Source organism: Scomber scombrus, chromosome 4 (genome assembly GCF_963691925.1).
Source record: "Scomber scombrus chromosome 4, fScoSco1.1, whole genome shotgun sequence".
NCBI classification, from domain to species: domain Eukaryota; kingdom Metazoa; phylum Chordata; class Actinopteri; order Scombriformes; family Scombridae; genus Scomber; species Scomber scombrus.
The window spans coordinates 24,704,236-24,730,390 of NC_084973.1; the positions used below are offsets into that span (position 1 = coordinate 24,704,236).

General features: G+C 38.6%; 1 protein-coding gene across 1 annotated transcript in view; it reads left to right on the forward strand.

The window, feature by feature from the left end:
* si:dkey-215k6.1 (transmembrane protein 132D) overlaps positions 1 to 25,916 on the forward strand; it is a 209,326-nt gene extending 183,410 nt beyond the window's left edge. The window contains exons 7-16 of the mRNA XM_062417906.1: positions 10,673 to 10,878; positions 16,713 to 16,776; positions 16,999 to 17,130; positions 17,899 to 17,976; positions 20,402 to 20,464; positions 21,249 to 21,377; positions 23,485 to 23,613; positions 23,759 to 24,058; positions 24,182 to 24,456; positions 25,289 to 25,916. Coding sequence (XP_062273890.1) covers positions 10,673 to 10,878; positions 16,713 to 16,776; positions 16,999 to 17,130; positions 17,899 to 17,976; positions 20,402 to 20,464; positions 21,249 to 21,377; positions 23,485 to 23,613; positions 23,759 to 24,058; positions 24,182 to 24,456; positions 25,289 to 25,916 — 2,004 coding nt within the window. The remainder of the gene's footprint in view (positions 1 to 10,672; positions 10,879 to 16,712; positions 16,777 to 16,998; positions 17,131 to 17,898; positions 17,977 to 20,401; positions 20,465 to 21,248; positions 21,378 to 23,484; positions 23,614 to 23,758; positions 24,059 to 24,181; positions 24,457 to 25,288) is intronic.
* Positions 25,917 to 26,155: the final 239 nt, after the last annotated feature.

Consider the following 26,155-nt stretch of genomic DNA (forward strand, 5'->3'; position numbering starts at 1 on the left):
AAAAAATGGAAACTTACTGTATCTTAAAATCCCTGCTTGCCAATAGATGGTAGGGTATGTCCCTCTCTATTCAGTAACAAGGCATTAGTGAATTGTTCCTACCCAGAGCTTTAACTATCTCAAACAATCTCCATATACGGTTAACTGATAAGATATATGCAGAGTTACCGGATTTGTTTGTTGGCCTGTAAAAAGTGAGCTTTTTAATGCAGATTGACACATCGATCACTTATCTGGCAACCCTTAACCCTCTGGTGTCTGAGCAGTTTCTTTCCTATTGACAGTGCCTCACTTCTCTTAAGCTGTACTGTGCTATCAGCAACAAAAGGTTGACAAATTTAAAGAGAAACCAAGTGTCGTAATAAGGTGTTGGGCCACCAAATGCCTTCAGAACAACTTCAATGTGCCTTGACATTGACTATACAAGCCTCTGGAGGGATGAACACAATTCCTCCAAAAGAAAAATTCCCTCCCATTTTTTTTGATGATGTTGGTGGAGAGCGCTGTCTAACACATCTGTCCAAAATCTCCCATAGGTTTTCAATGACGTCTTTCCCCTATATCTAAATGCAGATGTCACTTTACTCACTGTTTCTATTTGAAACACCAGCCAAGTGAGCAGTCTTTGTGACTGAAGCTCCTGCCATCTGTACCCCAACAATGAACCCTCTGTCAAAGTCACTTATATCTTTTCCTCTTAAAATCAACTGGGTGTGCTGAGCATTTTTATACATGCCACAGAGCATTATTGGATGTTAATTGCTTAATTGTACCATGCAGTGCACCTGTGTGGAAGCATCTGCATTCTTTATGTTTCTCCACTCATTTGTTCTGGTTTTTCCTCTCATTTGTCACTCGTCTGTCGCTGAAGCACTTGCCACAAGCACCACATGTGGGATGAATGAAAATCAGAGAATATGAAGTGGTTAGGATTTATAGTTCAGATATTTCAAATGTCATGGAATTATAACTAAAATTTGTCTTTTAGTTTTAGTTGATTTTCTATATCAACTTATATTTAAATTCCAGCTGTTAATAATGAGTACTCATTGCTTAAAGTGGATATATCATGCACATTTCCAGGTCTGTTTATATTTGAGGGCTATATGGGAATATCTTTGCATGTCTTGCAGTGGGAAATTATTACAGTATTTATCTTATACTGTGCCATTGTCCAGCCCCTCAGTTCAGCCTCCATCTAAAACAAACCATTTTAGGTCCCCCTCCAGATGAGCCCACTGTGCTCTAATCGCTCAGCTTCAGCTCAGCAGACTTTCACTGGCCACGTATAGGTGACATTGGCCAATAGTGGTAGTCAGATGTCACTTCCTTTTCTTGTTCTTTACTCGAAATATAAAATTCTCAAATACATCCGTACATGTTAGAACCCAAATCTGATCCAACATACTGTATGTGAGTGGACAATGTGAACAACCTTAGCAACAAACCTACAGAACAGACAGCTGTTTGGGGGCATGCGTGAACAATCGGATGTCATCACAAGGAGGAAGAAAATGTAAGCATTCAGATAAAAAGCAATCACATAAATCATATGTCCCCTTTAAACATGTTATTTTAACAACCAACATTATTATTGTAACATTATGCATTAATTCCCCCTGAGAATCAAAAGATGGAGCACATAAGGTCCTTGTTCAACCTTAATTAATGTCTCGTAAACTAAATTTCACTCTTAATAGCTACTTTCATCAGACCTGTTTGGGTAAGACTTTCTGTGTAGCTCAATTGTGCAAACATGGATAGTACAGATCTGTCACTACACACTTTGGGAGCAAACACACTGTTCCTCACAGTTTAAAAGCACAGCTAGAATTGATACACCATTATTTCAAGAAAGACAATCACCAGCCTGGTATGAGTAATGGCAAAAGCCTTGTGACAGCATTGGTAAAAACAAACTGGTAAAATGTAATATAAGCCTCAGGTGCTTGTTCACCAACATGGCCATCACTTGCAAGGTCTGCCATTCAAAGAACAGGTAAAGCTTCCTTCAGGGAATGCTAAGGGTTATGACGCCAGAACAGCAGCAGCTGGTTTGGTAAATGCACAACAAGAAGTGGAATTGTTACTGTGGCTGCATGTTCATGCAGACGGTATCAAGACTTGACCTTCAATTAACACAAGACACAACCCGCCAATAACGAACCGCTATTCAGACCATAACAAGATAGTTGGGGCTGACGAGTGACAATGGTAAGCTAAACATTAACATGACAAACAGCAGAGATACGATGACTTACTGGCGTTTTGCCACAGACACACTGAGCCTCTCGTAGAGCCGCTTGCTCAGCTGCAACACTGGTACCATACAGAAATATTTACAAAGGGCTATGAATGTGCTTCTAGTGACTGTCAAGGCTCTGGCAGACTCTGCCACAGAGAGTGTGACAGCTGCTCATGGCTGGTCTGTTCAGCACCTCCATAAGGAGGCAGCAGGTTGTGGCACTCTGGTAGTGATCAGCCTAAGTAATCGAATAATTTCTGAGCAGCTCTAAGTAGAACTTTTTTTTTTTTTAAGTATCTTTATTTGGTGTCAGTGTATTGATGATGTATTGCAAGTGGAAATATCGCAATATGTTGCAATATTAGTTTTTTGTCCCACCCCAAACATACAGATCATTATAAATCAAAGTACTGTAAGTGCTTGAAGTAAAATACAATTTCAGAAAAATTAAACTGGATTATTAACATGCTGAAAAACTGGGGCATCTGCGCAACAGTAGCCATTTTAGTAGCTTATAGAGTTTGGATACAAGGTTTTTTTTTTTTTTTTTTAAATAGCCCAAAAACCTGTTACTGAACTCTTACCACCTCATATTTCATCTGAATATTAACAAGCAGTGCAAGACTGGCATTCTGAAAAAAACGAAAACAAAACAAAAGCAGAATAATTAACAGTTTTTTACTCTACATATTTTTCTTGCTTGGCATATGTGTGACTATGAGTCCATCTTTGCTTTAAAAGTTTTAAAAAAATATGTAAAGAATTCAGCCACAACTCTCTTACTACATATTTTTTAAACATTCAGGCTGTTTTTGCTTGACTTGCAGTTGAGGGTTTCAGGAAGTTTTCAGCAATTGTCTTTGGAGGTTTGTGAGCTTGTTGTGGTGTTGTTTCTGGTATTTGATAAAGGTGAAGACAGTTTTTCTGGCCTCTGTGTTTTCAACAAGTGCTAACTGCTGAGATCTACACTTTTACTTCCCCTTACTGCTGTTCTTTGACTCTCCTTCTCTTTTCTTTCTCTCTCTCGCTCTCTGTCTCTTCAATTGTTCCCCGCTTTGTTTTACCTCTCGTTCTCGCTCCTCTTTGTCTGCTCTCTCTCCCTCTCTCTCTGTCTTTCTCTGAAAAAGAAAGATTAAATCCATTCTTCAGTGTCCTCAAAACCTCCAACTCAGCTGTTTACTTGCAAAAACACCAATACACTTGTTCTGAGACTGTGTGTGTGACACACACTGTGTGTATTTGTCTGCATCAGGTTTTGCATCTTTGTCTCTGTCTCTAACTTTGTGTCTCTGTGTGTGCATAGCAACCTTTTCAGATGATTAAAAACATAGTCAGCCTTTTCAATTTAAGACCCCATAGCCAACTTGTCTACCTTAATCCTTCAATTGAAATGACAAAACCTCTATATTTTGTTTGTCACAAAGCATGGGACTTTATAACTCAATGACTTTAATTTTTTAAGGGTAAAATCATCTTTATTATTTCATGAGATTTGGGAGGCTTTTTTTAACAAAACTTATATAAAGCTTTTTAAAGTTAAAACCTCCATGCAATGTCTGAATGCCCTACTCTCTCCAAACTGAATGTGACTAGTCTTTCACATTTAGTAGATGTTTCATTTTCCATGGGGACAAAGTAATGTCTTATGTTAAAGTTTCTGTTCTATTCTTCTCTGTTTTTTCTTTGGGAACTCTTAAAATGTAATCTGTGACAGAAACATAGCACACAGTTGAGGCCAAATATTCAGAAATGTTATCCCACTAAAATCAAAATGGTGGTTATGGTTTCTTTTTCATGTTCATATCAGAAAAGGAGCGATCACCACTGATGAATGGATTTCCTTTAATCGTGTATGATAATTATTTTAATCAGGCACACAGCAGGACACAGGAGGAAATCACAAACAAAATCAGTGACTCACTCATTTTTACATTTTTTTTTATTTTGTCGTACTTAGATCATTTAATTGTAATCATTAAAAAAAAAAACAAAGCTTCATGGATCAGCAGTATTAAATTGGGATTATAAAAAGGAATTTTCCTTTATCTTGGTGCAGTGGCAATCTCCAAAAAAACTTCAATCCAAGTACTGTAAACAGATTATTGATCTGAGCTAATAAGAGTTATCATTACCATGTATGTACAGTACTTTTTAGTGCACAACAATGTCGAAAAGTTGGATTACATTGTGTTCTGCACCATCAGTGTAAGAAATAAGAACTGAGGAGAAACATAGAAAGAAAATAGACTTTTTTTCTGAAGATTTAGTAAGTTGAGTGAATAAATGAAGGTAGAGAAAGGATGGTAAGTGTTTAAGTCTTTAAATGTTATTCAGTGCGTGTCCTGATAGATTTATATTTTCACAACGATTTCTGAGTTCACAAATTACTTCTTCAGTATTTTCCACTTTATGTTTTTACTAGAGAGCAGTCCGTCAAGTGAGGCTTGATGTCCTTTTCTATGTCTGATCAGCAGTTCTTCTTCTCTGTATCTAAACTATAATTGAACTGTTGTCATGGTAGAGCAAAGAAAAAAAGCATCACCTCCTGCATACCAGAGGATTCCTGCAGGGAAAGACATTAGGAACAGTAAATGTAAGCGTTTAATAACTTTGCTATACAGAATCCCTCTTTTTTGTATATTGGAAACAGTCTGATATATTGTGGATTATTACTTTTAATCTGCACCTATTCATGAATGAAAGCGGAAAAAATTGCAAAAAAACAATTTGTTTATATAAAAAGCACATACAGCATCATTCAACAAGCTCTTCATTGGCACTTAAACTGCAGTGTCCCCAGCTGTGTGTGTGTGTCTGCAACTAGTCATGCATTACTTTGTATGTGTGTGTGTGTGTGTGTGTGTGTGTGTGTGTGTGTGTGTGTGTGTGTGTGTGTGTGTGTGTGTGTGTGTGTGTGTGTGTGTGTGTGTCCTCTGTTTTTACATCATGTCTCTGGCAGCTCTTCTCGAGTTTATTTGGCGCTTTGCTCCAAAGCCCCGTGCCATGTGGACACACACTCAGAAAGAATACACCAAAGAGAATCTATGAAAGTTTAAAGGAGAATTTAATTGGAACAAAAAAGGGGAGGGAGAGAGAAAATGAGAGCTATGCATGACGCTAGTACTGAAACTAAATAAAAAGCTGCAAGGAAGGGATTGAAAAATGCAATAGATATTTCAAACACATAATAAACGCTATGTCTGAGCAAAGAAAATAAAAGGTGGGTGGTACAAGAAACACACAATACAAGTTTACTCTTTAGCAAGGCTCTTACAGCTAACTGCTCAATTGAAAATAGGTGAAGCAGCTCTTAAGTCTGTACATTATTTTCTATTTTCCAATTATGTTGTTTAAAGAGAACATATGTTTTTTGTGTGTGATTTACATTGTCAAAGGTCCAAAACTTAAGCTAAATGTAGGTAAAATGCTCCTTCTAAGACAAAAGCCCAGACATCTGCCTGCTCTCGATGTTCTGTTTGTAAGGTTACCTCTTTGTCCCTATAAGACTGACGACAGATTGTTCACATGTAACCATAAACGGCTCTCCATCCCGTAGCCATTTTGGCTAAGATTGTTAAAGAATAATATACAACACACTCAGCTTACATCAATACCATGAAAGCTGGGTGCGGGACCCTTAAAGTATTAATAATGAAAAGGAAAGACAGACAGCACTCCAAATTGACTTTTAATTGCCACAAAGATGTTTTGAAGCAAGACACCCTTCTTCAGCGTGTGTATTGGCAATTTCACAATCAATAGACACAGGTGAGGTTAATTATGGCTGTGCACAACTGGCACAACAGGTCTATCCCAGCATGGGGGAGTCATAATCATAAAATAACATTGTGTTCGCTTCATAAGTAACAAATAAACGAAACCTCCTCATTCAACCCACTGGGAATCTCCAATCTCCAATACGCCTCCCTCTGATGAAGGATTCAGTCGTTGTTACCTCCTCTCCGTGGCATATTCACTATATTGCTAAGGTTGTTTGTGTTGTCCACTCACATATGTTGGATGGGATCTACCGTGTATGTATCTGAAAAGTTTCCATTAAAAGTAAAGAACAAGAAAAAGACATGAAATCATACGACTAGTGTTTGTTTATGCAGCCTCCTGAGCTGCTGGCCAATCAAAACAGAGTGGGTAGCTGAGGGAGGCCTTAAAGACACAGGAGCCTGTTTCAGAGAGTGGTACATAAGGAGTTTTTGGAATTGTAAATCACGCAAGCATTTTCCAGTGTCCCAGAATAAAAATATAAACCTCAAAATGTGCATGATATGACCTCAAGTAATCTTATTTTATAATGTGTAATTGAAAATCACAAACAGAGCAACTGTGCACCGTCCTCTATCCATTCTTTATTAGTCATTCAGGGTCTATCCTTCTATGCAGCGAGAGGAAATCAGTATTTTGTAAACTTTAAACTAAAAAGTTACAAGGCTATTTCCTCACATTTTCCAAATGCTGACAAAATGAACTGAAATTAAATGTTTCTAAAAGGTTCCCCAGGGCAGATCAGAATTAATTCAGCAAACCTGGTAGGACAAATGGTAAATGACAGACCTGGACAATGGCTACAGCAGCAGTTCAAGCAGAACCATTGTGCATTCCCCCTGACTTCTGCTGTCTTATACCGTCATTGGAAACTGAGCCCTGCCACAGTAACCAAGTGCTGTTTTCACACTGATTTACACCAGGAATATGAAAATGATTTGGAGAAATAGTTTGAGGCACCAACAGTCTAACATCCCTTTGATGTTAACAAGCGGTAAATCAGGTTTCAGAGAGAGAGGAAGATGAAGAGGGAGACTGTGCAATGGGGGAGGGAGGGCATGGTAGAGACAAAAGAAAAAGAGGGGGTCAAAAGAGAGGAATAGTGGATGTTGGGGGAGATATAAAGAAAGTTAAAGGGACAGAAGAAAAAGAAAAATTAAAAAGAGGATGCAGAGTGAAGAAAGGGGTTGGGCACCTTTCCTTTTTATGTCAGGGGAGCAGGAGCAGGGAGAAGAAAGTAAAATTGAAATAAATTAAAAGGTGAGAGGAGATAGAGAGGAAACGGTTTAGCTCTGATGTACAAAATGTTAACCTCTTTTGAGATCAAAGAGTATCATAGGAAGCAAAAAAAAAGTCATATCACACAAAGTGTAAGTCCTGTGTGTGCTTGTTTGTGTTTATCAGGGAAATGAGAAATTCCAACCACAGCCTGACCTGGTCCGAGACACAAAACATGAAGTCTGCATTTTAATATCAAAGCCCAGGAATGTTCTCCAAATTTGTATTCAATGGTTAAAACATCCGAAACTCTAGAAGCAGACAAATGTTGAACCCTCTCTCCACATCCTCTTTACCTTAATAATGAATAACCATTTAACGCAGAGCCAAACATTTTGGCTAATGCAGTCTGGCAAGTTGCAACAGCTTGGCATTACTCTCGTTGTATTTGTGGAGCAGGAAGCCTGGCAGAATGATTCTGCTGCAGAGTGTGTGCGTTGGCAAACCTGTCTCCGAAAAATGATCTTGATATACTATAGCATTTTTTGCCAAATATATATTTTGGCGGAATAGTAATTGCAGCCTGACATATTTTTATTAGAAACTGTTCTTTCCCTCAAGGAAGTGTTACCTTCTTGTACTGCACAAAAGTCCTGGAGTCCGGCGGATGATGGGCATACAAAGCAAGACTTGACACCAAAGGCCAGAATTCTGGGATAGACATTAAAAAGAGTAAACAAGTCCTGTGTTGCGCTTTAAGTGTACATTGACTGATTCAATATTTAATCAGGCCACAATCTTTCTCTAAATTAAACCTTGAATGCTTAAACATAACCATAACAATTCTAACCATGGTTTGTTGTACTTTGTTGTACTTTGTGCAGCGAACAAAGGCAAATGAGTAAAACGAGTATCACCCTGTTTTTTTCAAATATAAACATAATTTTAACAGAAAAGGTTGCTCCTGTTCCATTAGCAATAAAATGTGTTTGCATAAGTTTACATTTTAAATCAAAGTGTATAACACCATAACACTGAAATTTAAACTTGTTTAAAAGCATGAAAGTAACCTTTAATATTTGTGTTATTTTAATGTCAAAAGAACTTACAGAAACACAAGCCTGACCTACCAAGTAATGTTACATTTTGTCAAACATTTGCATACCTCAACATGCAGCTGACTGCAGAGTGGGGTGAGACTGTAGCCTATTGTGTCCCCAGACCTAAGCCAACTGTTTAGAAAATTATATACATTAATCGGTATGTATATGTATATGTATATGTATAAATATATGTATATGTATTAATATACATATCTAAACATGGAGAAAGGGAAAGAAAGTGAGGTGATACTGAGGGGAAGGAAGTACGGCAGGTCGGCAGTCTTGAAAAAGAACGCAGCACAAGGTGGAAAAGCATTGAAAAGAAAGACAGAGTCCAACAGTCTGTGTGAGACAGAAAGTCAGACAAAAGAAGAACATGCTTAATGTAAACCTGAGAGTGAAATAAGAAGGGGTGGGGAGAAAGAATGAGGTGCACGGCAAGTGTAGCGTGGAGAGATGAAAGAGGGTGCGAGGAATACAACTCGGAGGGGGAGAGAAGGAGGATAAGTGTAGGGTAAAGAAAGAGTGGGAGGACAGGTTATATACATGCCACGGATAGGCAAATGACTGTGGAAATTAAAAGAACAGAAATAATGAGAGGGAAGGACAGGAAATGTGTACAATAAGAAACGGAGAAACCAACTGATTGGTTTGGCAGCAATTGATATGATTTAAAGTTTATTCTTCTTATGGAGTTTCTATATGGTTTTAGTCTATTCTTTATATTCATTAAAAAATTGTAGTTTTTCTTGACAAAATATTAATTCCATTTTTTTTTTTTTTTTACTTGTTTGCAGGCATGGCAAGACAGATCTTTTTGTGGCATTTTCTTACTATTAAACACCATTTGGTTCCACTGTCCAATCTAATTATCTGTAGTACTAACAGGTATTAGACGGGTACAGAATAATTTATAAATCCTGAGTGAAGATAATACAATATTGTATATACCCCAGTATATATGTACAGTAAAGCATAAGAGCTTAGCAAACCATCACATTGTGCCAACATCGGGTTATATCATTCTCTCCTTTCATGAAGCCATTGTTGGTATATAAAAAAAAAGAAGCAAAACAAAACACGTGGGCTGATTTGTTCAAAAAACGTCAACTCAATCAGTCACACAGTCAGACATGCAAGAAGGGTGAAAATGAAACTGACTAAATCCTGGCTTTTTCATTGTTCTGCCTGTCAGGTTGTCTGTAAGGGTGCTGTCCACTTTCTGAAATACAACCATATTAATCCAGTGTCTACAGACATTTCTTACACTTCAGTATCAATACCATTTGAATAATCTTGCTCTAAAAGTAGATATCTGAATTTCCATAATCATAGAATCTGAAAACAGTGAAGCGGTGTTTTATTTAAGACATTACGAAAATGACGCTCCTCTAAAAAATACTACGTTTTCAGAGCAGGGAACAGAAAGATGATTTTATTCTTAAACGGATATACATCTATGTGTGTTTTGTGTTTGTTTTGTGATTTAAGCAAGAGATTTGAGACAATTAAATATTATATATTGCCTTTGTTGACTGACAATATGTGTCTGGAGAAAAAGAATAATAATATTATCTTATTATTATTATCTTATTATATTAAACAACATTATGTAAACAGGAAGAGAGTACCGGTTATGACTAGAGAGACAGTATTTGACCATAACTGACTCATGATTAGAAACACATCCAATATAACTATTTATGATGCAATACTAATTACTATTAACCAATCAAACTAACCAGTCTAACGTATACCTGGTGTGTGTTTAGTGTAAGTGTTTGACTAACATAAGACCAACATTTTCATAATCTCTACTGGTTCCTCTCACAAACAAAATGTTTCAATTTGCTCTCTTGCCCTGTTCATATTTTCAAATAGATCTGCTAAAACCATTGCTGCACTATTCAAAATGCAGTGCAAAGGTTGACTGTATCTGCATAAGTTCTAGTGGGTCCAAATTAATTACAGTAATGTCTCAAAATGAATGTGATTTGCTGTTTCGAGAATGTCACATGAGGCACATTTAATGTATCGCTTTGCATTGGTAGAGGTGACAAGAACTCCCTCGGTATTAACAAACCCAAAATGCCATCGATGTGGCAGGAAGAAGGTGTGGAAGCATATTATTAACCTTTTTTGATAGGGCACTTTTCAGAACAGTGTTTTGAAAGTGCTTTACAAAATGAATAAAAATGTAAGCAACCAGTGACAAAATATCTTATTTGCTGCAACAGCACAGATGTTCAGACTGAGTTAGGTCTGTTTGAGGTCAGTAGGAAATGTCAGCTCACTTTCTCCTTTTCTGCTCTTTTTCCCCTCTCAGGTTTCCCCAAACTGTGACCAGGTTTTGGTGAATGGTAAAGAAATGCGTGGCCGGCAGTCTTTGGCAGTGAACTTCACCTACTTGCACCTATCTGCTCAGCTCCAGCTCACCGTCTGGGTGCCCAAGCTCCCTCTGCAGATAGACGTGTCAGATACCGAGCTGAGCCAGGTCAAGGGCTGGAGGGTGCCCATCATCACTAACAAGAGGTAATTTATGTGTCTGAACTCGAAGAAACAAAGAAGGGAAACATACAGTATGTAAGGATTATAACTGTTATAACTATCGCTCAAAATGCAGAAAAGGAGCATATCAGATCAAACTTACTGCAGAAAAAAAGGCAGATATTCTCTGATCATGGTCCACAGTTCTTGCCTTGGTCCTTGTACTTGCTCTGTTTGAAAAGGCAGTCAATTCAACAAAAAGAGCTGAGTTTTCAGCATGTGTGTAAAAGAGACAAGAAAGAGACTGTATGAGTTATTATCATTGTAAGTATGGTTCCCCAAGCTACAGAGTCCAAGCATAAAGTTGACAGGTGCTTCAATAAAACTCCATAGTCTTGATCAGTCATGATAAGTCTTCAGATTTGCGTCACTTTGCAATGGAGAGGCACAACAGAAGGAACCAGTGTAATCTCTGAGTCTGTGTGTGTGTGTGTGTGTGTGTGTGTGTGTGTGTGTGTGTGTGTGTGTGTGTGTGTGTGTGTGTGTGTGTGTGTGTGTGTGTGTGTGCGAGTGTGTGCGTGAAGCGTAGTATAGTGCTTATTGAATGGAGAAGTTGAGAGCACATTGTGCTCCAGCCAGTGTATAATTTCCTATGAGGTCAAGGCCTGCCTGGCTATACTGATGACAACTATTATGGCTTTAGCATCATTGCCACTGAATGGAGCATTCAGTCATCTAAACACACACACACACATACACACACATTCATACACTCCCTCATATGGGAGACAATGCAACTGAGTGGATCTTGTACATGTTGATGTGTGTGGAGGGTCCGAAATGAACCCCTGCCAAGCGCCAAATGTGAGTGCATTTTCCGTTTGGTGAGTAACTCACGTAAGGCTTTTCGCCACACTGGTGGGTAAATGTTTGTCATGTAATAATATATCTTGCATGATGGCTTGAAGGAAATTACTCATATGTGTCCCTATACAGTGTAAACACACACATCATGTTTTTTTTATGTGCGTCTAAACAGTGCCGCCAAATTGTAGAAGTGCTTGAGACAGTCACACTGTGTCTCCGTCTATGTGTCTACACAGGACACAGTGTTGAGCGTTTTTGAACTGCTCAGAGACCAGTCACAATGACTGAGCTCTAAACCTCTATCATGAGTAATAATGAAAAGTATCTGATAATTATTATAAAGTAGAAGAAAAGAATGTTCTACGCCAACTCATTGCTTAACATTGTATTCCTTCTGTCACTCAGGGTTTTACCTCCCAAGAAGGTTGTTTTTTTGGTCTGGTTTGTTTCTGTGTCTGTTTATTTGTCATTTAGCAGAACATCTCTGAAATGTAATGATTCTAAAAGCAATTTGGTGCAGACAATGTTGGTTTTGGATCCAGTTGCATATCCTGGATTTGTTTCCTTCTCAAAGGATTTTTTTTAAATTATGAGATGAGAGTATTTACTCACAAGCTGCTGCCCTTAGTTTACTTTAAATAAAATATGGTCATGTGTATCATGTAATTGTCTGCAACTATTTATATATTTTGATGCAGATTTCAATTTTCTATTAAGGAAATGAGAAACTGGGAGGATTATGGAGCCATGGCTCTGTCAGTTGTTTATACCCATTTCTATTTTGGTTCCTATATTTGCTTTTCATTTTATATTCAATTATTTTCTAAAACAAATCTCAAACTCCTTGAGTCTATGGTAAACCTATACGTTTTGCAATGGCTACATCTGTTTTCAAGTGCGCACATATACCGAGATGAATATATTTTTGGAATCTAAGAAACTTTATTCTCAATGTAGATATATATAAGGAACACGGTAGCAAGACGTTGCCTCATTTAATGTGGAATAGCAGCCTCCAACTTAGACTCTTGCACTCAAATTTAGAAAGAAACTTTGTTTTTAAGGCTCAGATTGTAATAATAGCATACAACTTCTAACATACATACAGACACAGTTGTATTGATGAAAATCAACTAAAATATCCATGTGCTCTTTCTTTCTTTCTTTGGTTTACAAGTTATCATTCAGTGTCTGTGTATATTTTCTATATAAATGTATACCTGCATGTTTCTATGGTTGTGTGTTTGTCTAAATGTGTATGTGTGTGTACATGCATGAGCGTATGCACGTTGGTAATCTGTTTGTTGCTTCAATTCTCCATCTTTTGCCTGCTATACCATTCTGTTCTGTTGGGCCAATTTTTCAATTTCACCAATTTCTGCTCAGATAGCCACCATCCCGAGTGCGCACACAGACACAAAAAGACACACACACACACACACACACACACACACACACACACACACACACACACACACACACACACACACACACACACAAACACACACACACACACACACACACACACACACACACACACACACACACACACACACACACACACACACACACACACACACACACCTCTATCTCTCCTAACCACTATCTCACAGAGTGAAACACAGGAACTATTAGGCACACGCTCTCACAAAGACACATAGAAATGGGACACTGGGATATGGAAAGATAATTCCTGTAATATTACCTGGATCTCACACTCCAGGACAGCTAGAGTACACAGAGGTAGTCCTATGTGGGTGTAAATGTATGATCCTGTGTGGGCCTGCCTGCATGTGGTTTTGTGTAGATATCAGACAGGACTGGAGAAGAAAAACGATTTTGTGTTTCTGTGTGTGTGTGTGTGTGTGTGTGTGTGTGTGTGTGTGTGTGTGTGTGTGTGTGTGTGTGTGTGTGTGTGTGTGTGTGTGTGTGTGTGTGTGTATGTGAGAGAGAGAGAGAGAGAGAGAGAGAGAGAGAGAGAGAGAGAGAGAGAGAGAGAGAGAGAGAGAGAGAGAGAGAGAGAGAGAGAAAAAGAGATCCACCACTCGGGAGTGAGGGAAAGAGGTTTTCTGTCTCAACACTGATAGTGTATTCAAAGCATTCACTGATTTGTTATATTCATTTATTTGTGGTTGGTTATTTTGCCTCCTCGGGTGTGAAATTACAATACTTTTTTATTGTGTTTAAGATATTTTTAAATTTTGAAAATATATGGGATCAAAAGTTTGGACACACCTTCCTATTCACTTGAATGAGAAAGTGTCCAAACTTTGACTTGAATTTTTTTTGTTTTGAGCACCAATTGTGCTTTATTAGGAGGCACACTGGAATGACAAATAGCAAAGATGACAAAACAACAACACAGAGATGAGGTACAGATTAATTATGTGCAGATTTTTTCTTTTCACTTTAAATTACTGATTAAAACTGCTGTGTATTTGCTACTTTATTGAGATTAAAGAACTCTGCCCAGCTTGACACAGGTTTTAAGGTATTAAAAAAACACTGAGAAATAATCATTTATATTCAGTATGGATTTCCCACAGAAAAATTGAATTACCTTGTTAAAATCCTTAATATGTCATCCTCTCCTTTTCAATTATCGATAAAGCTAGAATGTATTAATATGAAAATATTTTGATTACAAATGTTTTAAAAACTGCTGGAAATAATATGGTGTCTTCACCATAAAGTCCATTCACAGTGTATGGACACTGGAGGCTTCAAGATTCAATATATCACTTGTATAAATTGTATACTGACCACTATTCGCTCCAGACTAGTTGTGATGTCACAAAATAATGATTGTAAGTACACGCCTTAAACCAGACCTGCCTGCACTCCCCCTCTCCTGCTGGTCTCCTCTTTTGTTGTTTCCTGTAATTTGCATGTCCCTCGACCCTTATTCTGAACAATCTTCACACACAGATCCATAAGTTTTGTATGTTTTTCTGATGTTACCCGATTTGCCAGATTGTCTGTGAAACACAAAATCCACACACAACATAAAATTTCAACCCATCTGTCACTACAACCAAATCCAAATTATAGAGAGAATATTATACACTGCGCTGTAACTTTTTATTCTTCTGTTTTATTCTATTTTAGCTTAATTTTATTTCCAATTTAGGACTTTTTATATTGCCATGTGTTGCTTTTATATCCTGTCTTGATGCATTTTTTGTTTTATGTAAAGCACTTTTAATTGCCTTGTTGGTGAAATGTGCAATGCACATAAACGTGCCTTGCCTTGCTTGACTTACAACCCGATTCAATGGGTGTCTGTCTTTCCTCCTGTCCTCTGTCCTCCCTCTGCTACTGATGTGATTCAGGTACTGCTACCTGCAGGTACTGCTGGTAGAGAGTAGTGGATAATTTGCCTCAGCCAACAGCTTCGTTTACAAGAATTTCCCAAATTTAATATACGTGGAACACTCAGATAAACAGTTAGGCAGCATACAGACAGCTTTCGTGTTATTAGTTTATCCAGTGTGATTTGGTTATGGGCATTGCAGGCAAAGCATTTGAAAATTTCGCTTTTTTTCCATGTTTATACTTTCTGAACAGGTGATTTGATAAACTACTTAATTGGCTTTTTACTCAAGACTTTTTTTTGTACTAACAGTAATGAGTGTAGCTGCCATTAACTCAAGTAAACTATTATCTTTCGCTTCATGTTGAGCACAGAGAAAACTTTCTACTTTTAGCAGATGGATGTGAAAACAGCCTTCTAAATGTCAAACTTTGCACTTACATCGTTATGCAGAGTGAAGCTCAAATATTTAACTGAATGTGCAAGAAGAAAAACACATGTTTGAATGGAGGGAGAATAAAGGTGCTGAAGAAGGCTGAGTTGTAGTTCACCCTGAGCTCTGGGAATTTGAAGTCTATAGAAAAAAATGTTTTTTGTGTTTCAGAAGCTGACTATTGTGTTGATGTGTGATTTTTGCTGATGGCCACATAGGTCCTGGTCCTGATGTGTGAAACGAAGTGGTTCTAAAGGGCCAGGACTACAATATTCACATATAACACTACCTCTGAGTCTTTGCACCTAAAACAATAATTTAAAATGTCCTTGTTATTGTTTGTTTGTTATTGTTTATTGTGTGTGGATTCTCAATGGTAATTATTATTATCATTATTATTATTATTATTATTATTATTATTATTATTATTATTGTGTGTGTGTGTGTGTGTGTGTGTGTGTGTGTGTGTGTGTGTGTGTGTGTGTGTGTGTGTGTGTGTGTGTGTGTGTGTGTGTGTGTGTGTGTGTGTGTGTGTGTGTCAATAGGTAAGTGCTTTGCATGGATATGTAAATGCAGCCATTTGCCATTTACTTGAGAAAACATGGCACATAGTGTAACGTTTTTGCCCTGGAAGATACTGTGTGATCGCTACTCAAAGAGGAAACCTTACCAACGTTTCCCCCTCAATGTGAATAATGTGGGCACCAGATTTTGACAAGGACGAGAAATGTACATAATAAAATACAAAATATATCTGGTTCTGCAGCATCGATTTTAACTGGCAAGTGTGAGTCCAACAATGTTGTAGGAGTGTAATGCTGAATCTTGCACTTCCTGAGATACACTGGGGCTCCATCCACAGGGAAAATTGATTTTAAACACTTTCAGTGCTTCAGCCGACAGAAGTTATAATACTTCAGTTTTACTCAATAAAAAAAAATACAGCTGGTATTACCTAACAATGGAGGACAGATAAAATTCCACTGGGCTTTGTCTATCAAGGCAAGCTACATTTGAAATAATTTACACACCCAGGCATTCAAAGAAATGCCTTTGCGACTTAGCTGTTTTAAAAGTGTCACATCTGGATTAAAAACTGCGTCTTTTCTTTGACGGTGAGCGTTACCTGGAGCAGAGATTATACAGTAGATTACCTGGAGCTGAGTGTGGAGTACAAAATGGCATTTAATTACCAGATAATCTTACCCTCTCTCCTCCCTTTCTCTCTTTTTCCCTCTCTGTCTCATTTACCTCGTCTCTTCGCAGACCCACCAGAGACAGTGAAGATGATGAGGATGATGAGAGGAAGGGCAAAGGCTGTACCCTACAGGTATTATTTGATTGCTTTTCATATCACATCTTTAAATATTGCTCTTGAAACATTTTTCTTCCAAAAAATATTGCTTTAGGGACACTAAGCTGTTTTAAGATCCTGTGTGGTATTATTGTGCACAATTTTTCCTATTAGTTAACACATACTTTTCACAATTAAACATGAGCCCACAGTGCAGTTAAGTATCAGAGTCTAATTTAACCCCTCTTGACCCTTCAGTACCAGTATGCCTTGGTGCGGGTTCTCACCCATTTTGTCGCAGAACATTCTGACCCAGGAGGAGAGATGGTCTACATGCTTGGCACAGACTGGCAGGCTGATATCACTCACTTGGTCTTGGACCAGCTAAAGGTATACATAAAAAAATGAATCCCTTCTGTTCAAGCACTAATAGCAGCTCTTCATTGAAAAAGTTGTTCAACACAGGAAGAAAAACAATTTGCTTTTGCATTAGGTGAGAATATTGACATCACGCTTTTTAGTATGTTTGGCCTTCAACTTCACAGAAGACTCAAAGCAATGAGAAACAGCTCAGAGAGAAATATACTTACTGGCACCTCCAACACTTCCAAATTAACATGTTGTATATTGTTTAATCTGTACAAAAACAGTGACGAACAACAGATTATCTTTCAATCTGTGCAGTGTCTCCACTAGTTGGCTGGCAACCTCAATGAGATGAAGACTCAGCTCATGTTCGCCAAGAAATGATTACAACACGTGACACCCTTTATAACTATAAATTGCCATTCAATGATAAATTATAATTTTTATATATTAAACAAATGAGATATAACATATTAATTAATAATCTTTGGAGGTAATGGCAGGCATATTATCAATCTCTGGAGAGAGCCAAGCTGTTTCTCATTGCTTTCAGTCTGTATGCTAAGCTAGGCTAATCACCTTCAGCCTCTGTCTCTGTACTTATAAGGTGCAGACATGAGAGTGGTATACCTTCTCTAACTCTCAGAAATAAATCTAAGAAGCATTTCTTTAACACTTTATTATTAAGAGTGGTGTTTGACTGCTGATTAACAGTTAAAAGTACTGCTAAGGCAGGATTAATGCACAAAAGGCTAAAAACCTAACTCTGACATCTGTCTTTGTGCTCCACAGGTAGAAGATCCACGCATTGCTAGACTGATAGATGGACGAATTTTGATAGGACGGGACCTGGGGATCACCACTATACAAGTATGTGCCCTCTGTTCTACACTCATCTCCATACAATTTATCCTATTTTTGTCTATTTTAATTAATAGTATCATATAAACCACAAAGCAACCCATTCTCCCTAACTAAAGCAGTATGAAGTTGACCCCTTAAGTACTATCAGTGGCAAAATCTAGTTAAGGCATAAAATTGAGGGGAGGATTAATGAAATGCAAATTCATGGTCCAATTAAATGAGTTTGGGACATTTTATGGATGTAATTAATTTGTTTGAGCTGCCTTTTCTTGTCATATGTTGCTAATTAGGATTTTTCAGGGATATCATTTTTTTTTTTAATTCCCAAAGTATAAACATTTTCATTTGTCAAAGTCTGAATCAACTTTGAAGCAACTTTAATTGTAAATCTATTCTATTGTAATATACTCTAAATGTTCTTGCATCCTGGAATCAGTAAAGTTTTGAATCATGTAAATATTGCATTTTTGAATGTTAAGACTTCAGAAAACATATTCAACATCTGTAAATATATGTATTACTTGTTGGACAACTAGTGTAGAGAAGGAGGGTTGAAAATGTGTGATTATGTGAAACGCAGAGTAATTTGGCAACACACAGTCAACCATAAACACTCCAGTGATGTAAACATCACTTTTGCAGCTATGAGCCTCACCTGCTATCTCAATACACAATTAGCCACAATTAACTGTCAGATTTGCCCGGCATTTCACTGTGATGTCCAGCAATTGCACACAGACACACGTTTATGTTAGCACACTTTGAATACTTGCACTGTGCACTTGCTGAATTCCAATAGGCTGGCCCTTTGTGACTGACTGTGACAGTGGAGGACAGTAAATTGGCTAACTGTTTATAACATAAAAGTCTTGCTTTGCTCTTTAATGTATAAACCTGTTACCTGTGTTGTATACCAGCAGTATATGCTACAGAATTTAGTTCTCAACACTTACATTTGCATGATGGCTCTCAAAAGTATGTTGTGCATATGTTAGAATGGGACTGGCATTGAGTTTAGTGCAGCAGTAGGGGGGATATCTTGGGGATTTTGGTGAACAGCTGAGTGTGTGTTTGCATCCGTCCAACTGGGGATTGCTGCATGTACACACACACGCAGATGCACACACACGGACAGCTGTGCTCTGTTCGGGAGCCAGGAGAGATCATTTATCCAGCATTCCCATCGAGATGCCTGAGTCGACAGCCGTCATTTGATAGTTTGACATTTCAATTTTACCCCCCAGCTCCATCTCCCTGGGTCTCCCCTCTTCCTCTGCTTCCCCTCTCCCTCTCCTTCCTTTCCCCAGCAAGTCTCCCTTTCCCATCCTCTTATTCTCTGTCTGTGTTGAAGAGCAATCCCAGAGCCGTCAATCATTGCATTTTGTTACCTCGCTGAGGGTGGGATTGAGTTTGACTCCCCGACACGTTCGCTGAGAGATTTTCTTTGTGCACCAATCAGATCTGCCTGTCCTCCTGTCGCCAGGCGGAGTAGTACACTACAACATGGGGCTCCTAATCTCTATTACTGTCTGTCTTTCTGTTGCTGTCTACCTCTCCATCTGTACCCCAATCTTTTTCATGTTTTCTCTTTCCCTGCCCCCTCTCACTTTCTGTCCTCCTCTATTTGTCATTATCTCTCTCCTTTCTCTCTGACACCTACTCCATTTAATTCTCCCTCGCTCGCTGTCTCTCACTTATACGCTTCTCATTCATTCGCTTTTAGCTCTTTATTTTTGGCCTTGTGCTTTGTATATGCTGAGTTGTCTTAGTTGAGTGCTGACACATTGAAGCACAGCTGGGACGCATACATGAACATTGTGTGTGTGTGTGTGTGTGTGTGTGTGTGTGTGTGTGTGTGTGTGTGTGTGTGTGTGTGTGTCTGTGGTGTTAACCAGCTCTCATTGCTCTTCTGTCAATGTTAAACACTTCACTGTCACTTAAAGGCAATCATCACTGAGAAAACCACAAAAGCTGCTTCCATACATCCCACTTAAGCCCCCATGTTGTTTGTACTTTACCTGTGCTCCCTAATTGTCTATACTCTGTGCATCGTGATTCACAAGATTCTGTTGTTCACATTATTATTATTTTTTTACATTTTGAGGCACAGTTTCTCATTCCATCACCTGTCAAACAATCAGTCTGCTACAAAGGTGATGTCTCTTTTTTTATAAAACCTTACTCTGTTTAGGATTTCTCTCTCAAAAGACCTTCCAGACACTGAGTGTTAATACAGAAAATACAAAAGTTGTCACGAAGTGCAGTTTTTTTTATGAATGCTTCAATGAGCTCACGATGAAATGAAATTGTTTTTTATGTGAATAGACTCTTTTGCAATTGTAATGGTGCAGATTAATTTCAGCTAGCGAAAACAAATCCTTTAAGTTTTGTGCAAGTCGTTTTACAACAATTTATGCATCATCTTTTGCAGGTTTTGTCCCCATTGTCTGACTCCATCCTAGCAGAGAAGACTGTGACTGTGTTGGATGACAAGGTAAAAATAAATAAATAAATAACACATGGCTTTATGTCATTTATTTGCAGGATGTAGGTCCCTTATGTTGGATAATACATGCTCTACTATGGTTGTGTGTTGTTAAATCTCACTTTGCATATCATTGGTTATACAAGGCAGTGGGTATTTAACGTAATTGACTAAAAATGAAAGAAAACAATTTGCAATGCAAATGAACACATTTATCAGGTTAGTCTGAGGAAATTGAAGCCCAGATTATTTGTATATATTGTATAATGAGCAATACATGCCGAATCATACAAGGTATGAAAATAACAATGTAATTTGGGAGTCTATAAGGTCATCCATCATGTGTCATTGAAGACTTACTTTAATACTAAGCATGCTATGTGTCTTTAAATTGCTGGTTATAAATATTGTGTTTGTCACTTTTTGCCACTGTTATATAATATACTATTTGGTAGGTTAGCTACCCAATTTTCTCAAATAGTATCCAAAATTCAATTTACTTCCAAAGTTGAAGTTGATTTACAATTACTTCTTTCTTCTTCTTTCATTTTGGTGTACTGTAGCCAAAAAACTTATCTCTCAACCAATTAAAAAGTAGACTTTTTCTGGACCTCTTATCCATTCTAGTCACTAAAAGGAGAGCAAATAAGAAAAACTTAAAAATGAAAAAACAAACGGAAACACAGTGGCTTTCTCTGATAGTCTTAGAAATAACAAAAGCTAGAAACATTAAGCAGCTATGATGATATATTTTCACCGTAAATTTTAAGTACAGTATCTCTTGTCCGTCTAGGTCACCATCACAGACCTTGGAGTCCAGCTGGTTGCATCTCTATCCCTCAGTATGACAGCGAGTCCAGGAAATTACCAGGCTATACAGCTAACGACTACAGCAACGGACCTGCTACACACACCCAAACAGGTAGGAGATATATGTACAAACCACACAAACACACTCATTAAGCAGGAGCATGCAATGACACACTCACATGCACTGGTGCACACCTGCACAGCTTAAAATATCTCCATCTCTGCAGGATATCATATTCTCCTTGGGTTATTTTTTTTATCAGATTTTCTGAAGGTATCTTGCACATGCAATCACATGATAAACATAAATGACGCAGACACACACACAGGCACTGACGGACCACGTCTTAAACTGCTAACATGTCTACAGTAAAACCCCCAAGGTTGTAATCATTGAAGTTAAACAGTAATTCTGTGCTGTGAATACCTTATCACTGCTATCTGTCTCACATAATCAGCTTCTAATTAGGAGTGTGCAACTTACAGCTTACAGCTTATCTTAGCTACAGTTACAACTACCTAAACGTCTATAGTTAAAATACATAATAAATGTATATATATTGTCGGTTACAGTGACGTTGAAAATACATGTACTTAATTATAAACACATTGTTAATGTCAATTAACTAATTGTTTAAATTGAAACTACATTTGTCATAAAGTACATGACCATAAATGTAGAAGAAACACACAAACACATCTAATGAAGTGAGCACACACTCCTCCTACACCATCATGCATACAGTATTGCTCGACTTTGTTGCCAAGTTATTCTTGACTCTTTAATCACATTGCCAAGGGTTATTTTATCACACTATCTCAAGCTATTATCCCTTACACCCCCCCCTCCTCTCCCACCTTTCCTTCTCCTTCCCTCTTTCGTTCTTATTTTATCGAGCAATACCAAGTTCTATCCAACGGCTAATTGGACAGGAAGCAACTCATTATGATTAAAATATAGATCTGTTCCTGCTTTTTATTCAAACCTTCTTTCTTTTTCCTGTTCAATCTGTCGGTCTTTACCTACTTAATTTACCATTACCTGTGGAATAATGATGAAGCGATGGAGAGGGAAAAAATAAGACTGGAGGAAAAAAGAGAGGAGTGGAGGAGGCAAGGGCAGAAGACAATTTAATGTGAAAACATTGTAAAGAGAGGAGAAGAGATAAAGTGTTGTTCTTCACATTGGAGCTTAATTACTTTTGTAGGGAGGTTTTTGCTATGTTTTACCCACACAAGCTTTTCTGTGTTCTGATTAAAGAAAGCAAAGGGTCTATCCAGGGAAATTAGACAAGCAAGATCACATAAAGACAAGCAGAAAAGAAGAAGTACATTCTCTGCTGAACTGATTTTATTTGTGCAGTAGCTGCTGCTGGAAGAAGCTTGTTGACAAAACCATTCTTCCTGGACGTACTTGTGTTCATTGTGAAGGAAGAGATGGTGACTGGAGAAAGAGTGTGTCTGTGCACAAAGCAAAGTGGATATATTCCAGTTATTGCTGTTTACACGTTCACCTGTTTGTGTGTAAATGTGTTGGTGTGTGGGTGGATGGATGGAGATAGAGATGTCTCTTATTGTGTTTTGTACGGTAAGTAGCAACATACTATTGATTTCCATTGTGTTGGAAAGGCACACAACTTAACCATTCTACAAATATATCATGCTGTCAAGCTGCCAAGGCCAACACCATTAAATACTTTACCCCGGGAAAGACAGATTTCAAATTGTATCAGGTAACAGTGCTGATGACAGAAACAATTTCCACTATGAGCAATCCCTTTCACATAACTCACAATCATTTGACCCATTGCTGAAATGAAAAATATAATTTGATGCCACTTTAAATACCAGATCACCTGAACAAATCTGAATGGTAAATTGAAAAAATGTATTTGTCTATCCATCAACGCATCATCAAAATGTCCATCATAAGCTATTTAGTAATATAGGGAATAATAAACATGGGCAAATATGCCAAAGTTATGCCCATATAAAGTTTACCATTTTGACTGTTTTGATCACAGCCTTCCAAATCTCATTCTTCACTGAAACAATTTTATTGTCCGGTGGTCAACAGTGGAAGATGTAAAGAGATTGTTATTGAGGGCCTAAGTAAACTTGCTCATATATGACATTGAGAAACTACAAAATGACTTGAATGAATTTAATTATGTGGGAACTAGAATTGTAATCATACTCTGTTTCTTCCTCTCCTTCAGGAAGCAGCAATCAGTGCTTGGATCCAGTACAGTGACGGTTCAGTGACACCACTAGATATCTATGATCCGAAGGATTTTCTCCTCTCAGCTGTGTCACTGGATGAGAGTGTCATCTCCATAACCAATCAAGTATGAGCCATTAGCAACTTTCTTTGTCTGACCAGTCTGACCAGTGTTACAAAACTTACTTATAAATATGACAGATAAAGTGTTACCAGGCTGAAAACCCCCTGCTGTGTTTGGTTAGCTTCATGTTGTCTGTATTTTCTATTAGGAACAGCACTGGCCAATTGTAGTGGCAGAGGGTGATGGTCAGGGGCCGCTGGTTCGCGTAGAGATGGTCATCTCTGAGACCTGCCAGAAGTCCAAAAGGAAGAGCGTGCTGGCTTCCGGAGTTGGCAATGTGATAGTGAAATATGGCGCAAAGAGCGAGGAAAGAGGAGTGGTGGAAAGAGGTGGCCAGGAGGATGGAGGAGGGATGGACAACAGCACCAATGAGCAAAGGACGAAGGAGGGAGGAGAGTGGAAGTCAAATAGTGCAGCAGCGGATCGAGAGGAAGGAGCCATGAGAAAGGTGGGAGGGAAGATTGAATAAATGAGAAAAGATTAATAGAGATTGATGTGAAACCCCCCCCCCCCCCCACACACACTTTTTTCATAAAAATGAAACATGTTTATGTTTAATACCATTTACCAGGTTAGCTCAACAACCAAGAGCACAGTGATCCATCGTGCTTCAGGTGGTAAAGCTGCCAGTGGAGGCAGCAGTAGCAGCCGAGGCAGTGGTCCAAGCCAAGCAGGGGACTACAGTAGTTACCCAGCACAAGTGGAGGTGCCTGGGACTGGGGATGGTGAGCTCACCCAAACCACCAGAGGACTGTCTGACCTGGAGATTGGGATGTATGCCCTTTTGGGAGTATTCTGTCTGGCAATACTGGTCTTCCTTATCAACTGCGTCAGCTTTGCTTTCAGGTAAAACATTGTGAAAATTGAGGACCTGTTGTTTTATAATTTGAAGAGAACTCAGCCATTAAAAAATGTGTGTTAGTATGTTAAACAGTAAGGTCTCCATCCAGTTACATCATGGTATAGAAAATCTCTGTGTGAACCACCTTATGTACCTACATATCAAGTACATGACATTAACAATGTGTTTATTGGCTTAATCTAGTCCTCCATTATTCGTACAGTGCACATGTGGCTATTTATTACATCTTGCATTTGTGTGATTTGAATTTCATTGTTACAGGACCAGTGCGTAGAATTTAGTGGCATCTTGTGGAACAGACTTGGCTGAAATGGAATAATATTCATAAGTATATTTTAATTAGTGAATAAACACTTGAAAATAAGATGTTTTTCTGTTTTTTTGTTATATTAGAATGAGTCCACATAGCCCGTCACGTTGCACCGCCATGTCTCTACAGTAGCCCAAAACAGACAAACCAAACACTGATTTTTGCAAGCTTTAGCGAGTATTCAGTTGGCTGCAATCTGCAACTTCACCTCTGGGTGCCATTTAATTCTCCACACCGGTTGTTCAGTTCACTAATTTTATTTGCATGTAGCTATTACCAAAAAAGGACAGCTTTCACAACTTTGCTCATATTCTTCTCACCCTTTAACAATACTTTGCTGCGAGGATATGATGAAATTTGATTTCAGTCTTCAAATTGTGTCTCTGCCATCATGTCTTATACTTTCTGCTGTCAAAACAAAGATAAGCCCATTGTCAATAATAAACAAGCAGCACAGCATGTAATTGTATTTTCATTGTCTATTAATTACTTGCTTTCATCTGCAGATACCGTCACAAGCAGGTCCCTGTTCTGGAGGCAGGAGGCAACATGAACCACGCCCATGACTGGGTGTGGCTTGGCAACGAGGCCGACCTTTTAGCTGATCACTCTGAACAATGCCAGGGAGGTCTGCCAGATGAGTGCACCACCATCATTGACCGGAATGAGGGAGGATACGAGGAAAACAAGTACCTGCTGAATGGGGCTGGTAACACCTTGGTGATGGGCGTGGGCACAAGCATGGGCACTATTAGTGGGAGTGCTGGCACAGGTGTACACCGAGGCATCACCCATGGACAAACCTTGCCCAGGTCCATTCCAGAACCGCATCAGTGCCTTTCAGCAATCACTGCTGGTGGCAAAGATGCTGCTGGCCAAGCAGAGCATCTGAATAATTCCCCCCGAGCCACGGCTGCAGCTGCAGTTGCAGCCGCCAAACGCAAACGTGTCAAGTTCACATCTTTTGCCACTGTTCTGCCCAATGATAATTCGGGCGGGGGTGGCTCATACACCAACTCCTCGGTTCTGGTGACCAATGGGAGCGAGGATGACATCAAGTGGGTGTGCCATGATATGGACCTAGGTCAGTCTGAAATCAGAACCTACATGGAAAGGCTACAAGACAATCTGTGACTTGGGAAGAAACTGAGAAACGGAGGGGCAGAGGATGAGTGCGGGGGGAGGGGGGAGGATAGACAATGAGTACAATTCACCTGTAATGCCTTTGCAATGGATGAAGGGAGGGAGAATGGGAGGAATATAAGGATGAGAGGTAAGCGGTTGACTATGAAAAGTAGAGACAATAGTGAAGGGAATGCAAAGCGTTGAGAAGATTATTGAACAGACAAATTAGGGGATGCTTACATTTAGCT